The following is a 13906-nucleotide window of genomic DNA, read 5'->3' on the forward strand; positions in this document are numbered from 1 at the left end:
ACAGCCTTCCGTAACAGCTCCCTCCCATTCTCCTCACACTTACGCTTCCAGTCTTTGACCCCAGGTCACTCCAGGTCAAGGTGAAACACAGTTTAGAAAGTTTAAGATTCAGAGCTAATGGAAACAGCATTTAAATGAGAAACATCTGTTAGTGCTGCCCTTCTCTATAGCCTCTCTTTTCCAGATCTTCCTCTCAAAGATGGGAAGGTCTCAGCACCTTGCAACCACCACAGCACAAAAGGCAGCGTGGCTTCCAGGCTCAGCAACCTCATTAGCCTCTCTAAAGATTTTAAAAGTCAGCTGAGGGACAATTTCTTCACACATTCCAGAATCCCTTTATTGGTCTTAATCCACAACATCTTGTGGACTGCCACACACGCTCATCTTCAAGCTTTCAAACATACTGCAAAGGTGATGCTGTTGTCAAAAGCATCTGCCGCCCTCCCTTACCACAAATTGACGTGCCCTGGAGTTTCAGGGACCATGGTCCCTGCACAGTATGTGCTTTCCTCACGGGATGCTTCTGGATTTTTGTGCTGGCAGCAACCTTATACAACAAAACCAAGGGATTCCAGTGGCCCGTTGGTCCCCACAGCTCTTTTCAAGCAGTGGCCTCGTAACACAGCTTTTTTCTCTGCAGCTTCAAGGGCTGGTCTTGCCTGAAAGAAGAAAGGAAACCTAAAACCTCCTTTCACAATCTCTTCTTAAATCACTGCCTAACCCCTCCTTAGGAAGAGATGCTTCTTCAGCAGAATCTCCCCCAGTGTTGGCTGCATGCCTCAAAAACATGCTCCTGCCTTCTTCCCCTTGTCCCAGTGTCTACCAGTGTCAGTATACAGCTATTAATACAACCTTTCAAAGGTGGCATTTTTCATTTGTGTTACAGTTTCCTGAAGTAGTAAGTTGAGAGACAAGCCCGACTCCCCTAAAGCAGACTGACATCTGTGGAGCCACTGCGTTCTGCATTCACCTAAGAGCACGCCAGTGGAACGCATCACCTCTGCGGCGCTCAGGCAGCCGGGCTGCGGAGGAGCTGATTGCTCCACCCTTGAATGCGACTTCTGAACCTCTGATACAGACAAATCCCGCTTCTGCACAGCACTGCAAAGGAACTGGGGCCATCACCTCTTCCATCTGTCTGCCTCAAGATTCTGTCCGCATTGACTCATTTCTCAGTCAGAAGAAAAGGAGGAGCAAGAAACCACCCTCCTTGGACACTGCTTGTTACCTCAGCGGCTTGGGGTAAATTTACCACATGACCCTGTACTGCCCATGGGAGACACCAGCAACTTATCCTTAAATATTATTTCTTTCCCTGTGTTTTATACCACAATGCTTTTCAATGTAATAAGTACCTTTCCACACTTTAAGACTGATCAGGTAACCTCATTGGAACATTCTCTGCAATAAACTAGAGTCCTACAAGTATAATTAAAGTGACAAGTTTATTCTGCTGGACCACTCATCTCTTTGAATTCCTTTTCCCTTAGAATCTGGCATGCATGCCTTCCTCAAAGGCAAAGAAGATCTTTATCTGAGGTGTGGCAAGAGAAGCCACACCTGAGATGTAAAGACTTGAAAATGACATATAATTTACTTTCAGAATATGTTTTGGACATATCTCAAGCCTCATGACCTAAAAACTTCACACTGGTTTTATTCAGAAGTTACTTCTAAGCTTGTCTACTTGAAAAGTTATTCCTAATTAACCCCATGCGGGTACTCTTGTGCTAGATAAGTGACATTATTGCAAAGTGACAACACTCACAAAGGGAATTAATCAAGAGAGAAGAATCCTGCTTTCAACTTGCACCAAACCTTAATGAGAATTAAATTCCTCCTTGTGGAACAGTCCTCTCTTATTTACTCAGATATTGCTATCAGGGGAGTGAAGTGCTTCACACTCTTTGCCACGCTAATCCTTACTGCCTCAGAAGACTAAATCCACATTCAAGACAGAGAGCAAAGGCCGTGATGCACAAGGAGAACCCTTGGTAGCCCTAGTTCTTGGGTCCCAGCTTGCATAACAGAGTACTCAGACCTGCATTCCAGCTCTGCTCCTCCGATGGGAGAGGGGTGTTCAAGACTTAATTTCACGACAAGAAAGCACTGAAGCAAGACAAGCAAGGACTTCTGATGCTGCCTTGGCTTTCCTAGACTTGGGTGCCCACTTGCAGTCTTAAGACACTAGTGTTAAACTAGAAGCCACGGCTCTGAGCCTTCTCCAAAATTTTGTTTGTCAAACGTCCCTCTGCTCTGGGTGTGAAAGAATGGTTTGCACTTCTCTTTGGGGAACACTGACCATCCTGAGCTCCTAGGGCAAGCTCCAGCCAGACCAGATACCAGCCGGAGGAGCTGCCTGCCCAGCACCTACAACAGTGAGTGGCACATGCAGTAGCTCAGTAGTTCCAACAGACAAATTACTCTACTGAAAAAATACATATACTAGAAATCACAAGGCTTTTAGCCAATATGGCAAGGCATTTACTGATTTGTCTTTGACAGCTATACCAATTCCACTTGAAATCATTAAGTTACTCAAATGCATTAAGCAATTTGTAAGACCAAAGGAAAGGGCACCTGCAGCAAACCAGAGTATCAAACTGACTTCCCAATAACTACAACTGTATGTGTGCATACCTGTAGGGGAAATACATGACAAAGGATTTTGAATACAGAAGGCAGAGCCTCATGCTGACACACAAAACTTATTTTTATAATCCAGCAGCTCCATCCCAGGGCCCTCCCATCCCCCTTTGTAACAGGGGAGCAAGCAGGACAGCCCCCAGCAAGTCAGGCTCCAATTTCCTTAGGACTTTTTCTGGGCAGAAACCTGTATGTTTGCATACCACGCTAAATCACAACCCAGATATTACAATTTCACAAAGTTATACTTACGCTCCAGCTCACATACAGCCTGCCAGTCTATAAAGGCTCTGCACTCTAATACACCTCAGCTCAGGGAAACCGTAAACTCTGCTGAGGCAAACACAGGACTTAAATCTACTATCGATGAAACCACCAAGCTTCAGAAACTTCATACACAAATAAAGATAAACTTCACACAAAAATAAAGATAAAAAAGCAAGCAAACAAAAAAATGTTGCAGCACAAGCAAGCTACCAGGCTGCAACAAAGGTTTACCATCAGTCAGATCCTGTCCATGCTGTTTCTCCTTCCTCCAGAGGCCAAACCACACTGCTCATCCCCTGCGCAGCCACCTCTCCCACAATCCTTTCAGCTGTTTAACCACTACAGCTGCACATCGTCCATGTCAATCAACCCACTGCCTTCGAGGCAAGGCCAGAGCTGCACATTATCAATGCTGATCAACCCCCTGCCTTCATTCCTCTACAAAAAAACACTGACAAAGCAATGGCACGACATAAACTTCAATCATAAGAGTCTAACAGACTAAAAAAAAGCAAAATTACAAGCCAACAGGTGGTTTCAGTGCTGCCAGTAGTTTCAAATGCATGTGTTACCTGACACAATAGCACAGGCAGTCACTTGTGGGCTTCTAAGTTTTCAGCATGAAAAAAAAAATGGAGAAGTGAAAGGCTTTTTTGCAAGAAGCACTGGCAAACACATGCCAAAATATGGGCACTTAACAACAGTGACTATTCATTTCAAGTGTGTAACTGCTATTCACTTAAAAGAGAAGTTCAAGAAGCTGCTGTCAAAATATAAACTGATTGAAAGTATTTCAGAAACAGAGCATTTTCCAAAGTCCAAGGATAAAGATGCAGGTATACAGAGATGCATCATTTTTTCCACACCTCATTTAAGTGAAAGAAGAAAGTCCATACTTGCTTTTAGTTTACCAGGACATAAGGGTCCAACTCAATCATATCTTACCAGCGCAAATCTTTCTCCCGGTGACTTCCCGGGAAGTTCTCTTACCAGTTTCAGAGGCACTGGAATGGGTCCTAACTTAGTGATAACTCAACAAAGACAAAGATTCGAAAAGCACATACTCTGAATTCATTAGAACAGAAGTTTTCTATGTTATGGACTGAAAGGGATGCAGGGAAGGAGTGTCAGAAATGCATTCCTTATCATCAACAAATGCTGATTGCAAGAAAATATCAAGCTACTAGAAAGCTGAAAGCTGACGCAAGATGGGTATTTTATGTGTGCATTTCACTGTGCCTCTTTGGAAAGCACCTGGGATAATTACCTTCATCTACAGTCAAGATGGAGATGAGCCTCTAAATCTTTCCCCAGCTATCAGCTTTCTTTCTCTCCTCTTTTTTTTCCTCATAAGGAAAGTAAAGCTGACCGTTGTCTACTAGTAGTCCCCATTTAAAAAAAAAAGTATTTTCTAGACACTTGTCTTCTGGGGAAGTGTATCAGAAATTAAAGTCTGAATATGAAAATGGCCAGAAAGCAAACAGAAGGTATTAAGGGTGGATAGAGCACAAACGCACAGGGAAGCCAGGCATCTTCTAACTAAGAGAAAACTGTTGCATCCGTAGCAGAGTTGAGAAAAGATAGTCTAAATCAAATGCTGTTCTCGAGTAGCACATTACACCTCCCATTGTCATCACTACTACTTAACAGAATGTGAAACTAAAATGACAGGTGGAACTACACTGTCCATCCCGCACTGGCGATGCCTTCAGGCCTGACTAATCACTTATGTCCCGGAAAAAATACTCCTCCTGGGTTAATCTAACTACACAGCACAAAACGTCCAGCCTTTGCGGGAGCCTGACCCCAGAGCCCACTCTCATGGCTGCAGGGTCTCTGGGTTACACTGTCAGTCATTGCTCACGTTGTACGGCCAGTAACAACACAAGAACAACTACGTGTCATACTATTCCAGAGGATTGCCTAGAGGAAAACTGGAGTGATCATCCTAACAGGCTGATCCCCTCACCTACTGCCACGTAAACACAGCCCCTTTGCAACACAGACAGAAAATCGCAGAATAAAGAAAATAACGATCAGGGAAAAGCACATACAAACAGCGTCAACTGATCACATCAAGGACCTTACCAGCCTTTTGCCCTTACCTTTAATAAGCTCTGGTTTGTAGGCTTTTCTTAGCTGCTCTAGGAAGTTGTTATAAAAACACTCTGCCTGCTCTGTGGGCATTGCCATGTGGTAGTCAGGCTTGTTTCCTTTCAGGATGCACTGGAGAGTAAATTGGCTCACACACAACACTTCATACTGTTTATCCATCACGCTTTTGGACCAGTGCTTCCCACTTTCATCTTCAAATACTCGCAAGTTCAAGATCTTTCGAACCCTAGGAGGAGAAAAAGATGATTCCTAAATTGTCCCGTGCGGGATGACAGGTACAAGTTAAAGCCTACCACCCAGGATGAGACAAAAGGGAAGACAGATGCATATTCATTATGCCTCCACCGAAGATGATATCCCTTTGTCCCTTCCTTCCTAAACCATGGGAATCTCATCACATTAGGCAGAGCCATAACCAAGAATGCCCTTAGACACATACATAACATTGTCGGAACAATAATTAACATTACTTTATAGAGCATGAGATCAGGACAGAATAACTGCAAGTTAGAGGGTGATATAAAGATGGCATAGGAAGTAAGTGAGCTTACTCTTTACTATCTGCTTTTATCTGTCACAACATCATTTAACATGTGAATAGCTTTTGGAATTTTAATCCTCCCACCACACTGGGAAATCACACTCAATATGAGACGAGATCATCCTAAACTATGGTTGTTTCCAAACATGACTCACATGAACTCCTCCAGCTTTGTCACCTCCTAGCACTCTTCCCAAACCAGGCTCTACAAGGCAGACAAGGACAGCACTTTCTTATCAGGGTATGAGGAGGAAAGCAGGGAACAGTGCGAAACTGCAGGTGGCAGCAAACTGACCCCTGGGACTTGTATGGATTTGTACTAGGGCACATTTTTGGAGGCAGGGGACAGAACTGACTCGCTTGAATACTCAGAGAACAAGGGGACTTTCACAAATGGATCTGAAAAGCAGCTGGCAGACTTGCAATACAATCTATCGTTGGACTTGGATTGATAACAAGACTGCATGCATGCCACTCCCATCTTTGGTTTCTTTCAGCTTCTCCACATCTGCAGCATCTATAAACAAGGGAGCGTTATCAAGTGCAAAGCATTTCAACTGCAGTCATCAGCCAGACATTTTACGCTGCACCAGAGGTGAGGCAGTTAGCATAAAATAAAGCTGAGACCTCCTTATGGTCTAGCTTCAGGGCTTTGCCGTCACTAAGGCACAGTCACAAAAACAATCCTTGCCAATTTGTGTGTGTTAACAACAAATGGAATTAACTCATGAACGAAGTGGATGATTAAAAGCCTTGGAAGGCCCCAGTGCACAAGCTTAAATCATCGTCACTGCTGCGTTTTCATGATAAAGATGATTGTTGTTTCATTTACAGGATTATAAAGTTTCCTTTAATAGGACTTGAAGAGCCTGGTTAAGCTGATTTCTTTCATTCCTTTTTTTCAGGTGCTGGCTTCCTGCCTTTCCTGTCAGTCATCCAAACAACCTGGTGTTGAGAGCACCGTCACAACAGATCACCCACTTGCAATATTCAGACGCATCTTTCACATTCACCCAGGCAGGAACCAGAAACAAGAATAGAGCAAATGTTACACACCGAGGCAGCAGAAAGTAAGGCAAGCCAGCAGAGCATGTCACAACAGAAACACCTTCAGCTTTGCTGCAATTCTCTACACCTTTCACATGTTTATGTCAGATCTTCAGTGACCTTTAGTTCACATCCCCCCTCTCTGCTTTCTCTTCCACATTTGCTAAGGGTTGTTTTCACACTCGCTCACATTCTTCTCTCTTCAATGCTTGAGCCTTTCCTCTTCTTGACATCAGTTAGCTCTACTACCTGTTTTTTCTTTGCCTTCTTAAGAACTGAGGACAGCCATAGAACAATGTACCATCTGAAGAAGACAGAAGCCGCCCCTGGGAGAACTCTCTTGCATGTTTTTGCCAGCTGAATTACAATGTTTTGTGGCCACGGAGCAGATGGCCAGTGCCAGTCTCTTCCAGGCTGCCAAAATTGACTCACTTTTACAGAAAAGTAACCGATGAGACTATCCAGCCTTTTGAAAGAGCAAAACTTCTCATATTCAAATGAGAGCTTGAGGTTTCTGATACATCCCACCCTTGAAGGATGGACTCCATCTGGGTAAATTCATAAAGTAAAAGGAACAGATATTTTTAAAAGGGAGATCAGAAAAACCCAACATGTTGATTCTCATAGAAGGAAAACTCTAACTTAACAAGGTTTCAAGGTAAAAGCTGAAGAGGAACTAACAGGCAAGCCTGAGTTTCCCAACAGGAGCACCACATTTGTTTAGTTACTGGACAGGTATCAGTGTCAGAAACACACAAATACAAGGCAAAAGGAAATGTGCGACTTACATGTGCTCCAGCTCTCTTTGCGTATCTTCCAAAGAAATGCCCAGCAGCACACAGAGGCCTCGTCCTATTGAACTTATTTGTTCACCACCCACTGGGAAAGGGGGGGGAAAAGAAAAGTGAGGCTAAATGCACTGTCTCGCTTTATGACACAGGTAAGTACTGATTTCAGCTGGCAACCGTACAAACCACTGAAGAAAACAACATTCTAAACCCTTCTTCTCTGCCTTAAGTTTATTAGAGAGCAAAGATCATGCAGAAGCCCTCTTTCAAAAGGCTTCCCAATGTTGTGACATATTTGTGAGGGACTAAATCAAGATGCTTACTCCAGCATTTAAAGACACTGTATGAAGATTTTTTACTACACTTGGATCAGCAGTGCTAACAAAAGAGGTGGCAGAACTCTCTGCAATCCTTGCAAAAATTATCCACCTGGTTGATATCAATAACCGCACTCAATTTCTCCACGCCACCACTCCCTACGTACTTTGCATTAGTTGTGAAAATGTGATCTCCACTCAATACAGTGCTCATGGATTTTTTTGAAACAAGACTTGTAACAACCTGCAAATTCTACCCTACTAGTTGGGAACACAACCTCTAATGAATTCACAATAAAACACAAGCCATCGCAGATCCAATGTGTTTCTGTAATAAATGTTTAAAATTATCTTAATTTAAATTATCTTAATATGGTTGGGCCTGAGATGGCTGTAGTAAGATTTAAATGAGGTCTTAAAACTGAGATAAGCACCAGCAACCTAGCTGTTAAAACTGTATCCAGGCTCCTACAACTGAGAAAAAAAAGCCCCAAAGCAGCTGTAAAATGCAAGGGGAGTTGCTGAATGCTTGTGTCTGTGCACCAGTGGCCAGATCTGGACTATTCCCAACGGGCAGAAGCAAACTGGGGGAAAAACTCCTCCTTACCATCCGATCTGGGTATGAGCCCTCCAGAAATCTATCCTCCTGATCAGCACAGTACGCTCTCCCTCACGGAGGGACATCTCAAACTCTTTGACAGGCAGAAACAACAGTTTAAATTCTATCCAGAAAGGGGGCAACATCAGCCACAATGCTGACGGGGTCTGACCACCACTGTACCCACAGCTGTGCACAGGAGTTGTGCCCCTTATTCATTCACAGGCATGCTCTTCCACACGCTGCCCGACCGCCCCCGCGAAGCAGAAGCTACTAACGCAGAGGCTGTCCTGCCACCCAGCACCCTGCCCGGCCACCCAGCACCCTGCCCGGCCCTGCCGCAGGCACACCTACTGCCTCACGGGCAAACTCCTTGGGGCCTTCAGCACCTCGAACTCAGAAGGTCCAACCGACGGAACAGCAGGGACACACCATCGGGACACACCATTCCTACCAGCACCTAAGCAAGCACCAGGGCTGTCACCGGCTTTGCTGATCCACGCAAGCAATGCAAAAAGGGGAGTCAGGCTGCACTGCCAACGCACATGCAATGCAAGGAGGCAGCGGCGGCTGTAGTGCTGATGCATGCAAGCCACAGGAGGAGGCAACTGGGACGGCACTGCCACCACACACAAGCAACACATGGAGCCACCTCTGATTATCGTGCTGACACAGGCAAGCCACGGGAGAAGGTCATCACAACTCAATACGCACAAGCAACGCAAAGAGGCAACTGTGACCACAGTGCCAGTACGTGCCAGCCGTGCAAGGCGGCAGCTGGGATGGCTCCATTGACACACGCGAGCAATGTACAACAGTAATCAGGACAGCTCTGTCAACACAAGCAAGTAATACAAGGGGATTACGTGATTATAGTGCACACGCATGCAGGCCGTGCAAGGAGGCAACTCTCCTTTTGTAGAGACCACACATGCAAACCATGGGCAAAGGCGGCACAGCCACCACACGTAAGCAACACGAGATGACTGCAACTGTAGTGCCAACACATGCAAGCAATGCAAGGAGGTGACTGCAACTGCACTGTCAACACACAAGAGCAACTCAAGGAAGCAACTGTGATTATAGTGCCAACAGACACAAACCATATCCATATCCCTGGCAACTGGAATGGCACCGCTGACACAGAGAAGAAATGCAAGAAGGCAGCTCCCATTATAGTGCCCAACGCATGCAAAACATAGGAGAAGGTGATTGCAACTGCATTGCCAACACGTGCAAGCAATGCAGCAGTGATCCCGGCACATGCATCCAAAGCAGCAGTGATCAGGGCACATGCAACCAACGCAGCAGTGATCAGAGCGCATGCAACACGGCAGTGATCACAGCAGATGCAACCAACGCAGCAGTGATCAGGGCACATGCAACACGGCAGTGATCAGGGCGCATGCAACCAATGCAGCAGTGATCACAGCAGATGCAACGCAGCAGTAATCAGGGCACACGCAACCAGCGCGGCACCGGCAGGACCAGCCCCGCCAGCTGCCCGGAGCGCACAGCCGCCACCCGCGCGGCCCGCCACCCGCGCAGCCCGCCACCCGCGCAGCGCACAGCCGCCACCCGCGCAGGCCCTGCGCAAGGCCGCCGCAGAGCGGGGGGCGGGCAGGGGCAGCGGTGCCCCCACAGGCCGGCAGCGAGAGGCGCGGAGCCGGCCCAGCCAAAGCCCCGCAGGGGTCGGGGGGGGTGCGGGGTGACACGGGGCCCGCCCGCGCGTGCCAGCCGCGGGGGAAGCGCGGGGGCGGCGCTGCCCACACACACACACACGGGCAACGCGCTGCAGGGCCGGCGCCGAGGGGCCGCCGGAGGCCGCGGCCGGGCGAGGCGAGGCGGGGAGGGGAGGCCCGGCGGCGGTGGCCCTGCCGGCGGCGGCACACTGACCTGTGACACTGGCCTGGGCCACCCGCTGGACGATGGCCTTCATGGTGGCGCGGCCGCGCAGCGCAGGCCCGCCGCGGGTGCCGGGGGAAGGCGGTGGCGCTAGGCAACGGCGGCAGCTTCCCGCCAGGCGCCGCCGCTCGCAGCGCCCCCTGGCGGCCCGGAGGTGCCGCAGCCTCCCCGCCCGAGCCGCGACAGCGCCCGCGGGGGCGTATAGCGCAGTATGGGCGCGTGCCTGTGCCCCCCCTACGGAAGCCTCTACAGAAAGCGGAGGTGTGCGTGGAGGCAGGTGAGGTGTCCGCAAATGTTTTGCGTGCGGAGGGGCTGCCTCCCGCTGAGGAGAGTTGGCGCCTGTAGGCTCTTAGGGGTGCGGTGCCCCAGAAAGGAGCAAATGCACATAAGGGCAGCAGCGTCCTCTATAGGAATGGCTATAGGGCCGGGGGGGGGGGGGGTGCCTGCTGCGATGGAGAGACGGGACACAGCTTGATGCAAGCAAACGTGGATTTATTGTACAGAAGCACGAGTTTATATATACTTTCAGAAGCTGCGCGTTTTAAACAGATTGGATCTTGAAGCTAAGCCTTGCATACCAGGCAGTCCCCGACTGGTGGTTAACTACCATCAATTAACAGCAAGGTGTTACCTCTCCTTGGTGCCGTGGGTCCCCCACTGCCCTATGCTCTCTCAGCATGGCTCATCATGTTGATTGTCGTGTCTACTCACACTCCTTGTCCTCCCAGGGTTAGTGACCTACAAGCTCCAGCACTTTCCCCTCAGCTAACTGGTTGCCAGGCAGGGTCCTAATTTCCAGCCCGCTCCTGCAGGTGCCCAATGACATTAAAGTCTGGGAGAAGCCTTCTGGAAAGGGAGGCTGTAAGAATCAGAGGAGCCTATATAGAAAGGTGAGTCTATAGGTGCACAGGCTGGAGCTCACAGCGTACAAGCTCCCATTAAAGCAGGTGTGTGGGCAGAGGGGCTGGCGCAGCTGTGTGCCCAGCAAGGTGGTGGCTGCAGGGACTGTGGGGACACCGCACAGAAACAGGGGCCAGAGCGGAGCAGGGCGTGTCCTAGAAAAGGTTATAGGGAAGCCCCTACAGAAAGGAAGGTCTGCTTGTACACAATCCCCGGTCAGCTTCCCCATGCCTATAGGGACTGGGGGAAGTCCCCACTAGAAATTAGGGGCCGGGGGCTGCCTTCTAGAAGTGGAAGTGGTGGCTGCAGGGAGCCCCTACAGCAATGAGGGTCAGCAGTGAGAGAAGCTGGGGGAAACACCTATAGAAAACAGTGGCCAGCGGCTTGCTGTGAAAGGAGGACCATAAGAACTAGGGAAAACCCTATAGAATGGAAGTTAGTTACAGCCACAGCAGCTGGGGAGCAGTACCCTACAAGTGGAGGTAGCATGTTTAAGGACTGGGGAAACCCCTATAGAAACGAGGGCCTGGAGCAAAAACCTTGGTAAGTTTTAGCTTATAGTAGTATTTCTGCACTTGTGAATCATGTCTTGTAAGCTTTTATTTGAAGGACAATGAACAACTCTGAAACCCAAAAGATCAAACTACGTTCCCTCCCATTTACTAATCCTTCTTAAAGTACCCATTTCAGAGCTGATCAGTTGAGGAGCCATCCCAGATACATCCTGGATCACCTAGGCACATCCTGCACATCAGCCGCAAAATCAACTTCACAAAAAAGCCACAACAGCCACCTGGCCAGACTGTTGCACACAGGACACCAGGCAGGGTGCAGATCATTAACATCTCACAACACACCTAGTTGTATCCAGTTCGTGTTTAGTAATTTGAATACATACGCAAAGAACCACAGCGATCCAAGCAGAACAAGAGGGTTTGCAACTTCTGCCAAGTTGTGTCAGAGATGGAGCTGTCCTTTCAGCAATGCAAGAGAAGATCTTCCACTGGCAGCCTGGTGCCACGCGCCGGAATGACCTTCTCGGAGAGGCCAGCTCCTGCACAAAGTTCTGAGTTTCTGGACTGCTCAATTTTCAGAAGGAGGGCCGTCATCAGGATCAAAGAACGATTTCACACGCCTGAGCAGTCGAGTAATAGGCGGCTGAACATCCCTGTACGTTATTACAGTTGTCACTTGAAATCCAAAAGGTGTTTCTTTAGTGAACACTTCCTTCCTGGGTCCTTGGTTTGCCTGAGGGTCTTGTTCATTCTCTAAAGAATTAGAAAAAAAGAGCATAGCAGTAAAAATATTTTGATCACTAAAGAGCAGCCACATAGGCATTCAGTCATCTTTTTGCTGCTTCTCAAATTCTGAGAAATAGATAGCAAAGATCTGGTGACTGTGTAGACAGAGAAAGGGATCTGCTAGGATAAGTTAGGTTGCTGGGCTAGTATCAATACTACAGCAGCAATTAACAACCTTAGTAAGCAGCAGGGGGCTGAGGAAGAGCAGGAGGACAGGGAGAGCCTGCAGAACAGAACAGACCGTTCCAGTTGGAAGGGACCTACAACAACTATCCAGACCAACTGCCTGAGCACTTCAGGGCTCACCAAGAGTTACAGCGCGTTATCAAGGGCATTTCCCGAATGCCTCTTAAATACTGACAGGCTTGGGGCGCTGACCACCCCTCCTCGAAGCCTGTGCCAGCGCCTGACTCAGTACAGAAGTGCATCCTAACACCCACTCTGCATCTCCCCGGCGCAGCTCTGAACCATTCCCGCTATGCAAATAAAAGCAGTGCTGTTCCTGTCACCAGAGATGAAGCACAGGCTTCTCCTATCAACACGGCATCTTCCCTCCTCAGGATGAGCCCCCCCGGGATGGCAGGAGCCCCCTCCCGGTGCTCTGCCAGCTCACCTGTCCCAGGCGGCGCCCTCGCACCCGGCACCCACACCGCTCCCGGAGCCCCGAGGGGCGGCCGGGCTGCCCGGGCACTTCAGCGGGGGCGGGACCTGGCGCTGCCTCCCTCGGCGGGGGCACAGCCGGGCCGGAGGGCGCCCTAGCCCCGCCCCTCCCAGCCAAGCCCCGCCCCTCCCAGCCAAGTTCCTTCCCTCCGCCAAGCCCCGCCCCCCGCCGGGCACCCTCCCCCAAGCCACGCCCCTCTACCGGCAATCCCTTCGACAAGCCCCGCCCCCGGGCCAGGCCCTCCCTTCGGCCGCGCCACACCCCCCGAGGTGACCTCAAGCGCCATCGTCGGCCTCAGGGCCGCGCCAGCCCGTACCGGACGCGCCGCCGGTCTCTGCGCCGCTGTTGCGGCTGTAGTGGATCATGGCGCCCACCATGGTCCAGCCGCCCACCGAGTACAGCAGCGCCGCCCGCGCGTTCCACAGGGCCGCCCGCATCGCTCCGCCGCCCAGCAAGGGCCGCGCTCACTGGCTGGGCCCTGCCGCCAATAGGACGGGGCGGGAAGAGCGCCCTGCGCGCATGCGCGCCGCCGCCGGCCGGGAGCGGCGGGAAGATGGCGGCGGGCGATGCCAGCGAAGCTGTGCTCCTGGAAACCAAGGCGCCCGCCCGCGGCCGAGAACCGACCTCGGGCAGGCGCTCGGCGGCTGGGGCGGTGTGAGGCGAGCCAGCTGGGCCATGGGCGCTCACCGCGACAGCGGCTTACCGGGCCGCAGCTGCATCGCCGCGCTGCCTGCCTGTTCCCACGCCTGTTGGTGCTGTGCTAGGGGAGCCGCGAGGGGCTGATGTTCAGGCCCTGCAGTGACCCAGAGGCAGCACTTCA

General features: G+C 50.0%; 2 protein-coding genes across 2 annotated transcripts in view; both read right to left on the reverse strand.

Annotated features, from left to right (window-relative positions):
* DTD1 (D-aminoacyl-tRNA deacylase 1) overlaps positions 1 to 10349 on the reverse strand; it is a 28745-nt gene extending 18396 nt beyond the window's left edge. Inside the window, exons 1-3 of the mRNA XM_080408889.1 lie at positions 10216 to 10349; positions 7405 to 7495; positions 5019 to 5254 (exon numbers count right to left, since the gene is read on the reverse strand). Of these exons, the coding sequence (XP_080265015.1) occupies positions 5019 to 5254; positions 7405 to 7495; positions 10216 to 10258 (370 nt within the window). The 5' untranslated portion in view covers positions 10259 to 10349. The remainder of the gene's footprint in view (positions 1 to 5018; positions 5255 to 7404; positions 7496 to 10215) is intronic.
* A 1357-nt stretch (positions 10350 to 11706) lies between these two features.
* Positions 11707 to 13599, reverse strand: SMIM26 (small integral membrane protein 26). Its single transcript, XM_080408892.1, has 2 exons — positions 13403 to 13599; positions 11707 to 12392 (listed from the first exon to the last, which is right to left on the reverse strand). Exons 1-2 carry the CDS (start codon positions 13521 to 13523, stop codon positions 12208 to 12210), a joined length of 306 nt encoding a protein of 101 aa, XP_080265018.1. The 5' UTR covers positions 13524 to 13599; the 3' UTR covers positions 11707 to 12207.
* Between the last annotated feature and the right edge of the window lie 307 nt (positions 13600 to 13906).

Source organism: Falco punctatus, assembly GCF_963210335.1.
Source record: "Falco punctatus genome assembly, chromosome: 12".
Taxonomy (NCBI): domain Eukaryota; kingdom Metazoa; phylum Chordata; class Aves; order Falconiformes; family Falconidae; genus Falco; species Falco punctatus.